At 42.9% G+C, this 12515-nt stretch overlaps 1 protein-coding gene across 3 annotated transcripts in view; it reads left to right on the forward strand.

The window, feature by feature from the left end:
• The window catches only part of akap9 (A kinase (PRKA) anchor protein 9), a 124150-nt gene that overhangs the window by 33552 nt on the left and 78083 nt on the right, over positions 1-12515 (forward strand). For all 3 annotated transcript variants that reach the window (XM_066669879.1, XM_066669881.1, XM_066669880.1), the window contains 6 exons: positions 1137-1292; positions 1396-1551; positions 4087-4314; positions 5271-7159; positions 10519-10663; positions 11781-11843. In XM_066669879.1, the coding sequence (XP_066525976.1) occupies positions 1137-1292; positions 1396-1551; positions 4087-4314; positions 5271-7159; positions 10519-10663; positions 11781-11843 (2637 nt within the window). The remainder of the gene's footprint in view (positions 1-1136; positions 1293-1395; positions 1552-4086; positions 4315-5270; positions 7160-10518; positions 10664-11780; positions 11844-12515) is intronic.

The following is a 12515-nucleotide window of genomic DNA, read 5'->3' on the forward strand; positions in this document are numbered from 1 at the left end:
CTAGACGTTTACATTTAAAATCAATGTATTTACTTTTCTAAGATGTAACAAAGAACCCATGAATGTGTAAAACTCTTAGATATTTAATTTTTAGGAAACTAAAGGTAGTCATTTAAAATTGTCTAAAGTTGAACTGATGGAATGTAAAAGTCTGGAAGCCCTGTAAGACCCCTGCAGACCCTCCGCTGCTCTGTTGCTTTCCGGGGGCTTTTGGCTGCAGTCTTCTCTTAACTAACTCTCTAACTCTGACCGTCTGAACGGCCCTGGTCCTCACGGACAGCTTTACCTGTGGGAGGGAGGTGGGGGTGGGGGGCTGTTTGGGAGCTGGGGAGGTGGGGGGTGGTGATGGTGGTGTGGGTGTCCTCTGTATGGAACATGAACTGGTTCAGTTAAAGACGTCTGATCCATCTCTTACTGAGCAGCACTTCATAGGAATCAGTGAGGAATAATACACCATCCCTGTAATAAACTGTAAAAAGCTAAGCGCTGGTGGAAAACTGCTCCTTTTTCAACTTCTTATTACAATTTTCCATTCCACCTTAAATGATACATAGGTTTATAGTGCCTGCGTGAAGTGGAACAAACAAACCTCAGTGAGAACATGACTCCTCTAACGCCAGCCTTCTCAAACATAGTTGCCCGTTTAAGGTGGATTTTAACAAGATGACCAAAATTAATTAAAACACCTGCACTATTTAAGGTGGAATGTAGAGCTCAAAGTTAGTGTCTTTTAACAGAGATTTGCTGAAGAATCCAGAGTACTGCACCGTGTGTGGGGTTGACTTTGAAAAGAAGCTAGTTGCAGCCTAATAACACTCCTACATAAGATGGAACAGAATATGAATAAGAACTTCCTACACTCTTTAAGATGGAATGAAAAATTTAAAGAAGCTAACTTTAGCTTTCTGATGTCCCCCATTTAAGGTAGAGATTAAATTAGACGTTTAAACTCATAAACTGCCAATTTAAGGTGGAATAGAACATTTGTATTTGGAATGTGACAGTTATGAATCCAGAATGCTTCCTAAACCGCCATTTAAGGTTTGAAGGTTAGATGGTGTGAAAGAACATGTTTGAAGATTTAGCTCCAGAAACAGAGTTAGTAAACTGGAGTGCTGTCTTGCCCTGGTGATCAGGAGGAGGAGTCTCGCCCCCTGCTGGATACAACAGAGTCTCAAAGTCATCTCCAGGCCATGGAGGACGAGCTCCGAGAGAAGAACGCAGCCCTGGAGGAGCTCAGCCGAGAGCTCGACGAGATCAGAGCCGCATTTGGAACTGAGGGGGTCCAGCAGGTACGTCTCCAAGAATTTATAGACCTGGCCTTATAGTGAGCTTTTGTTTTTAGTTTGTATTATCAGCAGGGGACGCACTAATGAAGTCCTTGTTTTTGTTTAGCTGCAGGAGTTTGAAGCAGCTCTGAAGCAGAGAGATGCGATAATCACTCAGTTGACTGCAAACCTGCAGCAGGCTCGAACTGAGAAAGACGACGTGATGAAGGAGTTCCTCCAGCTGACGGAGCAGAGTCACAAACTACAACTCCAGTTCCAACAGGTAAAATTAACTACCGTAGAGAGCAGAGTCACAAATTACAACTAGATTTCCTACCGGTAAAACTAACTACTGTAGAGAGCAGAGTCACAAACTACAACTCCAGTTCCAACAGGTAAAACTAACTACCATAGAGAGCAGAGTCACAAACTACAACTCCAGTTCCAACAGGTAAAACTAACTACCGTAGAGAGCAGAGTCACAAACTACAACTACAGATCTAACCGGTAAAACTAACTACTGTAGAGAGCAGAGTCACAAACTACAACTCCAGTTCCAACAGGTAAAACTAACTACCGTGGAGAGCATAGTCACAAACTACAACTCCAGTTCCAACAGGTAAAACTAACTACCGTAGAGAGCAGAGTCACAAACTACAACTGCAGTTCCAACAGATAAAACTAACTACCGTAGAGAGCAGAGTCACAAACTACAACTACAGATCTAACCGGTAAAACTAACTACCGTAGAGAGTAGAGTCACAAACTACAACTCCAGTTCCAACAGGTAAAACTAACTACCGTAGAGAGCAGAGTCACAAACTACAACTACAGATCTAACAGATAAAACTAACTACCGTAGAGAGCAGAGTCACAAACTACAACTCCAGTTCCAACAGGTAAAACTAACTACCGTAGAGAGCAGAGTCACAAACTACAACTACAGATCTAACAGATAAAACTAACTACCGTAGAGAGCAGAGTCACAAACTACAACTCCAGTTCCAACAGGTAAAACTAACTACCGTAGAGAGCAGAGTCACAAACTACAACTGCAGTTCCAACAGATAAAACTAACTACCGTAGAGAGCAGAGTCACAAACTACAACTACAGATCTAACCGGTAAAACTAACTATCGTAGAGAGTAGAGTCACAAACTACAACTCCAGTTCCAACAGGTAAAACTAACTACCGTAGAGAGCAGAGTCACAAACTACAACTACAGATCTAACCGGTAAAACTAACTACCATAGAGAGCAGAGTCACAAACTACAACTCCAGTTCCAACAGGTAAAACTAACTACCGTAAAGAGCAGAGTCACAGACTACAACTACAGATCTAACAGATAAAACTAACTACCGTAGAGAGCAGAGTCACAAACTACAACTACAGATCTAACCGGTAAAACTAACTACCATAGAGAGCAGAGTCACAAACTACAACTCCAGTTCCAACAGGTAAAACTAACTACCGTAAAGAGCAGAGTCACAAACTACAACTACAGATCTAACCGGTAAAACTAACTACCGTAGAGAGTAGAGTCACAAACTACAACTCCAGTTCCAACTGGTAAATGTATATGTAGAAGTATACCTGTATTCCAGGGACGCGTGTCTTTGTTGTGGACTCAAGTGTCTGCTCTGACTCTGCACTGTGACTCTGCCTGTGACTCCCACATTTGGCTGCACTGACTGGACTGGAGTCTGAGTTACAGTGAACTGTAGTTCTTCTTACCTGACTCTAACTCTTGAATAACTGTGAAGCACCTCTGGTTTGTGTTCCTTATGGTTGCAGCCAGGCATCTTTACTGATATCCAGTATTTGCAGTACTGTGTCTTTAGACACAACTTTAACTTGCATAAATTTATTATCCTACGCCAATTCTACACATTTATCCCACATAGTTGTAAACCCTACACCATGCCCTATGCTGTAGCTTGATTTGCACCTCCCCAGAAATGTAAATTTGCTGCTCACAAGGACTATGCTCATGGCTTGAGTTGCTCTCGACTCTGAATTTTACCACAGAATCTCAAGAATTGCATCGCTATTCACTCAAATTACAATGCCTCAAGACCCAACTCTGAGAGCTCCCCACAAAGATCACATTCCAGTGATTGTGATTGCTTTTTGACAAAGACTCTGTTCTGTATTGCCTGTAGTTGAAAGCAGACACATTGTTGATAAAACCTTGTATTTGCAGTGCTGTCACTATCGTACAGTGACTGGAGACACTTATTTAACTCTCATTATAGTTACCCCGGATGAGGGCTCAGATGAAGCAACTCATAACTCGAATTGTACTTGACTAGAACTTGCATCTCAGAGACAAGTTTCTTCACGCCGTTCGCACTATTGTGACTTGTACTACCGTGCCTCAAACTTGACCCATAATCCTATTCCTGTATTTCCATTAAAGAATTACATTTCTGTGACTTGTGATTTGACAAAGCCCTTCCGTCCCATTCACTCAGCCTCTTTGTTGTGTGTTGCCGGTAATCTCAGGCAGACGGCACGTGTCTTGAAGGGAATATCACCATAGTGTGTTTTCTGTAGTTGCAGTCACTTACATTTTTGATGAGCTCATGCTTCAACTTGGACTTACACTGCAGTGACTGAAGAGTCAATTCACATTTGCTTCCTAATGATTTGAGACTTTGACTCTGTCTGTGTACATGTCTGAGACTTGGGGCTTGATCGGACTTGTGTTTGACTGAATTAAGACCTGATTTTTAAACACATACCAGTGACTCGGGACTGAACTTGAACTTGATAAATGAAGTGACTCATGAATGACTTTTGTGTGTTACCTTTAGTTGCAGGCAGGTGAGACATTGAGGAGCTCTAGCATTAGCAGCACAGCAGCAGATCTTCTACAGACCAGACAACAGGTACTCTACAACCAACAACAGCTGGAGGAGAAGGACACACAGGTCAGAGGTCTCCAAGAACGTCTGGAGGAGAAGGATACCCAGGTCAAAGATCTCCAGGAGAAACTGTTACAGGTGGCTCAGCTCCAACAGAGCTTATCTCACATCCAGGCAGTAAGTGGACAGTGTATCTGACATATGTAATTTTAAGTTAGATTTTAAGTTTTTAATCTCCTACATTGTCACACTTTGGGGTACAACCAGGCATATAAAACCGGTCTTGGCCTTTGAACCAACAACCTTCTATTCACCCTGGTCTTGAACCATGGTATAGTGCAGTGGTCTCCCAATCCAAACTTTGGATTCAGATCTCAGGCCAGGATTTGTAAATGGCTGTTTGGTGTGACATCAAAAATGCAAGATAATGTACTTTACTGGACAGCTCCATCATGAACTTGAAGCATCTGAGCAACGTCTCCATGAGGTCATTTTATATTAGCCAGATGTAGAAATAATATGTAGAATCAGAAATTATAAAATTATGATTCATCAACCAAATAAAATTTAGAAGGAACATTTATCAGTGCTTAACTGGTTATTCCTTAGTTTTTTTCTAGCCTCTTTCTAATATGCCCTGCTGTATGCAATTATACGATAATCAAAAGGAAAAGGATTTAATGTGAGCCAAAGCCGAAGACAAATCTTGCTAAAACATGCATAGCATTTCACAGGAAGTTACCAGTAGAACTCTAATGCACACACAAGCCAAAATACCTTCTTGGAAAGTTGAGTAAGTCACTGGTGTCTGTGGTTGTAGATCTAAGACTTTATTTACGTGTGGAGAAAATTCTATATTTGTTGGATTCTGGGCTAATACCTCTCGAGAGAAGCAGCTATGAAATCTCTTGTTTATTCTCCAGTTAGCACAAACATGACATCCAAAGAGGAAAATTATGTCACATTACTGAAGTTGTGAGGGAAAGCCATTGGGGAAATGTATTTTATCAGCAATTTCTTACGTAAATCTTCTCTTCTGATATAACACAAGTAGAAAAGCAGATACACCATTAACTGTGGGTTTGTTATTAAGCAGGATAAATATAACACCATCTGTGTCTGTATGTCCTCAGGTCAAGAGAGAAGCAGAAGAGTCATTTGCTCAGAGACTGCAGGAGAAGGACTTACAGATATTACAACAGGAGAAGCTGAGGTCCGAGCAGCAGCAGCTGTTATCCCAGCTCCAGGACAACCTCCAAGCTTCCAAAAATAATCTAAATGAGATTAGTGAGCAGCTGGCTGCAAAGACCCGCGAGTTAGAAGTTTGTGAGTCTGAGCTCCAGACATCAAGGCAGAAGGAACGTCTTTCATCCGGCGAGATCCAGCAACTGATGGGTACTGTTGAAGACCTGCAGAAGCGCTACCACTACAAGGGGGCAGACCAAGGAGATGCTGCCCTCAAAATGGCCCACCTGAGGGCAGAACTGGACGAAATGTATGGCGAGCAAATTGTTCAAATGAAGCAGGAACTCTCAGCAAGACACGCTGAGGAGTTGGCACACATCCGGGAACAGCATTCCACAGAATTAGAGAAGATCTCAGAAAATTTAAAGGCAAAATGGACTCAGAGTGCTGGAGAAGCTAATGTGTTAAATGCCCGGGTGGTGGAACTCCAGCAAAAGCTTCAGGAGAACCAGGTTCTCCGGGAGAAAGCGGAACAAGATCTTGCCCAAATGTCTGAAGATAAGGTTTTTCTACATAACCGGGTACAGGAACTTGTTGAGGATTTGCGCTTGGCAAAGCAAAGCAAGGAGACAGAAAAAAGCCAGATGGACCTTCAAGTGGAGATCGCTGACCTGCAGGCTAAGCTGGCAGCTGCTCAAGAAGCTTCGACTGAGCTTGAGGCCAAACACGAATCTGAGATCACCAACTACCAGATCAAACTGGAAATGCTGGAAAGGGAGAAGGATGCTGTTCTAGATCGAATGGCAGAGTCTCAGGAAGCTGAGCTTGAGAGACTCAGAACACAGCTCCTCTTTTGTCATGAGGAGGAACTTTCAAGGCTTCGGGAAGATCTTCAGCACGAGAACCAGATGAACATGGAGAACTTGCGGGATGAGCTGCGGCAGGTCAGGAATGGGTACGAGGCTGAGAAGGCACTTTTGGATGCCGAAAGGGCCTCACTGCTCCAAGAGATCTTAGTGCTAAAGGAAGACTTGAGCCGGGCACTGGAAAACTCAAGGGTAGATGAGCTTGTCTCGCAGCTAAATGAACTTCAAACTGAAATTCAGGAGCTCAGGAAAAGAGAGGGTCACAGAGAAGGAACAGTATTGGAAGGCACCTCAGATAGTACCTGGAAAGACCACCTGGAAGCTGAAAACAAACTTTTGAAAGAAAAAGAAGGGATCATGGTAGAAGAATTGAAGTCCCTCAGAGAAAACCGTGAGGTCTTGATGAAAGAAATCGAGAGCTTTACTGCAGACACCGAACAAGCCAACAAGCTAGTGGAAGAACTGAAAGCTGAAATTGAAAGACAGAAGACCACTTTTTCACTTGCTGAGAAGAACTTTGAAGTAAACTACCAAAAGCTGAGAGAGGAGCTGGAGGAGCGAATTAAGGAACAAATGTTACAGTATGAGATGAAGCTCCAGAGTCTTCAGACAAAGCTTGGAACATTAGAGGAGACTGATGGAGGTGCTTTGGTAGAGAAAGATACAATAGAGCTCATGGAAAAGCTCCAGGAAATGGAAATGGTGAAGGCAGAGCTGGAAGAGAAGGTGGAACAAAAGGAGATGGAGCTACAGAGGATAAAGGCAGAGAAGGTAGAGCTTCTAAAACAAAAGGACATGGAGCTACAGCGGGTAGAAGGAGAATTGCAGAAGGTGGAACTAGAGAAGGTGGGGCTTCTGAAACAGAAGGAGGTGGGGCTACGGAGAGTAAAGGTGGAGAAGGCGGAGCTTCTGCAAAAACAGCAGATCTTAGCGCTGGAGGAAGAAGTGCAGGAACTCCGCAGAAGCCTGAGGTAGGACTGGACATTATTCCCCAACGTGTGTTAAGTTGATTTAGTGTTCTCCTCCGAGCATGTTGAGTCTGATGAACAGAATCTGAGATTAGATTTATATCTTGCATTAGGAAAAGTTGGCTAACTACCGAAGTGTTATCATGTTAAATGGTGATGTGTTAAAGTTTGACTGTAGATATGTGTGTGGTTGATTGCAAATGCTTTGTGCTGCTGTACTTGAGTGGCTTGTCTACTTCTTTGTCGGTATCTTGAATTAGCGTTTAGGCTGCAGTAGTCTTTCTCTTTCTTTCACCAGAATACACTCACTGGAAACCATTGCCTAGTAATAAGTCACTTGTTCTCTACAGTAGTGATCGACCAATATGGGTTTTTTGATTGCCGATGCCGATACCGATTTTTAGACAGCAGTAGTGGCCGATGACTGATATGTAAGGCCGATATTTCCATTCCTCAGGCAGTGAATAAACTAGAGAAATGATCGTTATAATTTTTTACAGAAAACCCTTCAAATTTGTAAAAGAAACCATTTAGAGGTCCTGCAATATATATGAAGTGATCAAAAGCTTATGAAAACCACAAGAAAATGTAGGCGCTTGTGTTATTTTTGAAAAAAAAAAAAAAATGAGTGATTATAAACTGAAGAGTCCATGAGTCCCATTACTCCTACTGATCCTACTGATCTGAAGTTATTGAAGCTGGAGCAGACAGTGGACAGTAGCCTCTCCAAGTGTCTCTTTAGACCCCAAGCTCTCCGTCAGGAAAATGATTACTTTACTGCAGTAACACAGTGTATAGATCTGGTCTGGACCTAATGTCAACATCGTAGTGATTTTCTTTACTTTCTGTGAGAAACTCGTCTCCTGTCCCTCACCAAGTGGCCACTGACCCCTCACCAAACAGTAAAAACTCTTAGTTATGGTGTGTTTTATTCTGATGTACTGAGTTTATTTCTGATGTTTACACTTGTTTCTCACTGAGTACAGTGTTACTTTAAATGTCTGATGTGTTAAAAGGCGAGAGCTGCGCTCTGATTGGCTTTAGAGCGAGGCAACACCCCCACCCCCCCACACACACACCCTGCTGCATTTAAATGACCTCACTGGGGGAAATGTAATTAGTAAAAGACATCTAAGCTTCAAAACATGTTTATTGACTTGATTATTGTTTGTGGAGCTTGTGGCTGTCAAGAACCGTTTGAGTCTTTCTCGCTGTGTCTGGGTCTGGGTCTGGGTCTGGGTCTGGCGCTGAAAACATACGCTCTGCTGTGTGTTAGTCCCGCCTCCTTGTGTGCCCATCCCCATAACTCTGCCACTGATTGGTCTACAGACTTGATTGACATGTTGTTGGAAAGCTGAGAGCCTAAGCTACAGTTTTAAGCTTAGGCTAAGCAGTAGGTGTGACCTGGGTCCATGGGGCTCATATTTTAATTCTTTTTTTGAAAGTGTGTACTATTTTTTTCGAGATTTTTCGGCCAGTACTCTTGACACAAACATGAGGATTACTCACGAACGGTTTGACAGAGAGGTTTGACTCCGATTTAGTCTCGTTTTGAAGGGGACTATCTAAAGTAAGCGATGCTGTGTGAACTCTGTGTGTGAGCCGCCTGTGGACTCTTCAGGTCTTATAGAAGCAGCGGTTTTGTCATCGATGAGGAAGTTTGGAATATCTTATTCTTTCGGATTTAACTCCTTAGTCCTACATTTTAGCGTATAATGGCATATATCTCCGTGATCCTGAGTGTCTGACCGTTTGATAGGTGTATGATATGTACACATTACTCAAATATGGCGCCTCTGAAAAATCTGAAAAGTTGTACTGTCACTAAAATTGAATTGTCTGTTAATTAATACTATCACTATAATTTCCAGCAACAGCAAAAATACTTACTTATCGAGTGAGATTCTATATAAAATGATTAAATCAATGAAAATCAGTGACTTTAAGCTTTAATTTGGTACGTTAACTGTCGATTTTGGACCTGTAGTATTTAAGATATACTGAGTGATATAACAATGAGTGATTTTTTTTTTATAGGCGCCGCCGACCAATGAGTGAAATAAGGTGCTAAATAACGCTGGGTTTCTAGGTTACAGCTATCCACTCAGTCGTTTATCACAGCAGTCATGATAGTGAGAGCTGATGAACAGAATCAGAAGAGAAGAGAAAATAGTTCGTACTGTTTTCTCTGATGAGACACATGCAGCTACAGGTTGGAGGCCTGTACTCCTGTACTAGTGCTCAATAATGTCTGTCTGTAAGATAGCAATATGAACACAAGGGGCGCTCTTACAGCCAGAATGATGGAGCTGCCCACAGCGTTGCCTGTGTGCATTGTGTAAATATCGGCCTCTTGCGCTCATATATCGACCGATGCAGATTATATAAAAAATGCTAAAAATCGTCCGATTAATCGGCCGGCCGATACATCGGTCGATCACTACTCTACAGCCCCCCGTTGGAGGGCAGAACAGTGTGGAGGTGTTGTAGTAGTATTAGCAGTAAACGTTCTTCCCTGAGCATGTTGATTTTTTTTGTGACAGTTTTGAAATGTGGCCGTTGAGGACGTAGTGTCCATTATTTCCAAAAAGAATTTCAGACAGTGATTTGTCAGACACTTTTCCACTCCCCAGCAGTGTTTCTGTTTATACCTGGGTTCTTCTCTGCGTTTGTGAGGTTTAACCTGTATTTGTGGATGTGGTGATAAACTGGGTTCACAGACAGTGCTTCTGACCCATGCAGAGATTTCCACTATAGAAACCTGTGTTTAATTCAGTGCTGTCTGAGGGCTAGAAGACCACAGACAGATACTGGTTTTGGGGCCATGCCTCTTTCATATAGAAATTTCTCTGGATCTATCAGTCTATTAATGATATTATTATGGGATGTAGATAATGAAAGCCCCACGTTCTTCACTATTTTAAGTTTGGAAATGTTATCCTTGAATGTGAATGTTTTCCACAAGTAAACCCCAAAGGTGACACCCTCCCTTTCTTTATTTCTGAAAGGTTCAGTCACTCTGAGACAGTCTTAAACCCAGTCATGACACTGACCTGTCGCCAATTAACCTCCTTCATTCATTCGTTTTTATTTTTTATTTTTTTAATTGTTTGTGGCAATTAATAATGAATTTAATTTATAAAAACACGACACATATCCTTAGTTAAATGGACGTAATGTCTAATAACACGGTGTATCAGAGGAGAGAGGGTCCAGCAGCTGTGTTCCTCACTGCCCTGCTGTTGCTGACTGAGGTGTTTCCTCATACAGACGTCCTGGAGCGTCCTAGTGATGGTGGGATGTATGAATATGTAAAGGTTGTATGTGTTTGATGGTAAATGGTGCGAACGTGTTGGGCACAGGAGTATGGGGAGAGATGAAGATGAAGATGATGAAGAGGGGGCGGAACCTGTGGATGATCTCCTCGCTCGACCGCTAGCTCAAAGAGAGGGAGAGGGAGAGTCAGGCGAGCGGAGAACACACACTCCTTACAGCGCCAGCGAGCAGGTACGTGCACACACACACACACACACACACACACACACACTACACTCACTGTGTGTGTGTGTGAGAGAAAGGCAGGAGATGAAGAATATCCCTGTTGTTTTTCCTCATTTTTTCATTTTTAGATTGTTTTCCTTTGCCTTCTCCCTGTGCCGTATCCGTGCTGAATGCAACAGTTCCTCTTCTCTCTCTCGCTCCTCGCTTTCTCCCCCCACTCTCTCCCTCTCTCGCTCTCTGCAATGCAGCGCTCTTACATTTACATCTACTACTGTTAGCACTGGTTTATCTCCCCCCCCCCCCCCTCTCTCTCTCTCTCTCTCTCTCTGTATTTCTGTCTCTCTCTCTCTCACTCTCTCTCTCTCTGTATTTCTGTCTCTCTTTTTCTCTCTCATCTCTCTCTCTCTCTCTCTGTGTGTGTGTGTGTGTGTGTGTGTGTGTGGTGCTAAAGTTGCTCTTTTGTCAAGTGATGCAGCAACAGGAGAGAGATATTAGAGAGGAACGAGTGCAGTGAAAGGACAGAGGAGATCTCTGTTTAATATGTGCTTTTTATTTAAAGAGAGACAGACAAGGAATATAGAGAGAGACAGACAAGGAATATAGAGAGAGACAGACAGAGAATATAGAGAGAGACAGACAGAGAATATAGAGAGAGACAGACAGAGAATATAGAGAGAGACAGACAGAGAATATAGAGAGAGACAGACAGAGAATATAGAGAGAGACAGATAGAGAATATAGAGAGAGACAGATAGAGAATATAGAGAGAGACAGACAGAGAGAACAGGGAGTACATTCAGTCAAAGAATGACCAAGAGGTGGAGAGACATTCAAGGACCAGGAGAGAGAAAGAACAGAGAAGAAAAAAGAAAAATGAGAGACAGAAAATATTTCAGAGTAACAGGTAGAGAGAGGGGGGGTGGACAGAAGGGGGGAGAGGCAGAGGGAGGGAGAAAGACAGGGGGGGAAGAGAGAGGTGGACAGAAGGGGGGAGGGAGGGAGAGAGAGAGAGAGAGAGAGAGAGAGAGAGAGAGATGAAACTGATTTTTAACAGATGTACACTGTGTGAGTTACTGTAATAACATCAGTAATAATAATAAATGGTGTTGTGTGTGTGTTGTAGGTTGGAGATGAGGCCACAGAGCCCACAGTGACCCATCCACTGAGAATGGAGGGATCGGATCATGTAGGTTCTGATTTATAATTCCTCTCTGTCCTGGGTTTAACCCTCTGTGTTTTCAGAAATGACCCGGGGTCAGTTTTACAGCAGAACCGCTGTGGACCGCCGCACCACAGTCTCCCACGCGGGCTGCAGGAAGGTCCTGTGAGGGAACATAGTGTCCAGGATGTTCCTGGTCCTTCCTGGGCGGGGGTCTGAGGGGGTGTGAGGGGGTCTGACCCTCCACAGCACACAGTCAGATAACGTAGTTCACTAAACATCACTGAACATCAGGGAAACTGACACACAGAGTATTACTAATGTGTAATAATTCTCTTAATTACAGGGTTCAGTTGGAGAACACTTATGGAAACAACTTATTATCAACAAGTAATTATTTAACATCAGCTTCACTGACTTAATAATAATAATAATAATAATAATAATAATAATAATGTTAAACCGAGTTTCGTGTTTAATGTTCCAGAGGTGTAATTAGAATGCAGGTCTTGCACATCAAACACACACACACACACACACACACACACACACACACACACCAGTCCTCCCCTGGGTTTATGCTAAATGGCCTCTTCACTGGGAGGTTCTGCCATGGTTACGGAGCAGTGAGAGTGTGGTAACGTTGTAGAGTTTGGATGGGGTTAATACCCCACCTCTGGACCCCAGGGGCACGTCTGA

Source organism: Hoplias malabaricus, chromosome 4 (genome assembly GCF_029633855.1).
Source record: "Hoplias malabaricus isolate fHopMal1 chromosome 4, fHopMal1.hap1, whole genome shotgun sequence".
Classification (NCBI taxonomy): Eukaryota; Metazoa; Chordata; class Actinopteri; order Characiformes; family Erythrinidae; genus Hoplias; species Hoplias malabaricus.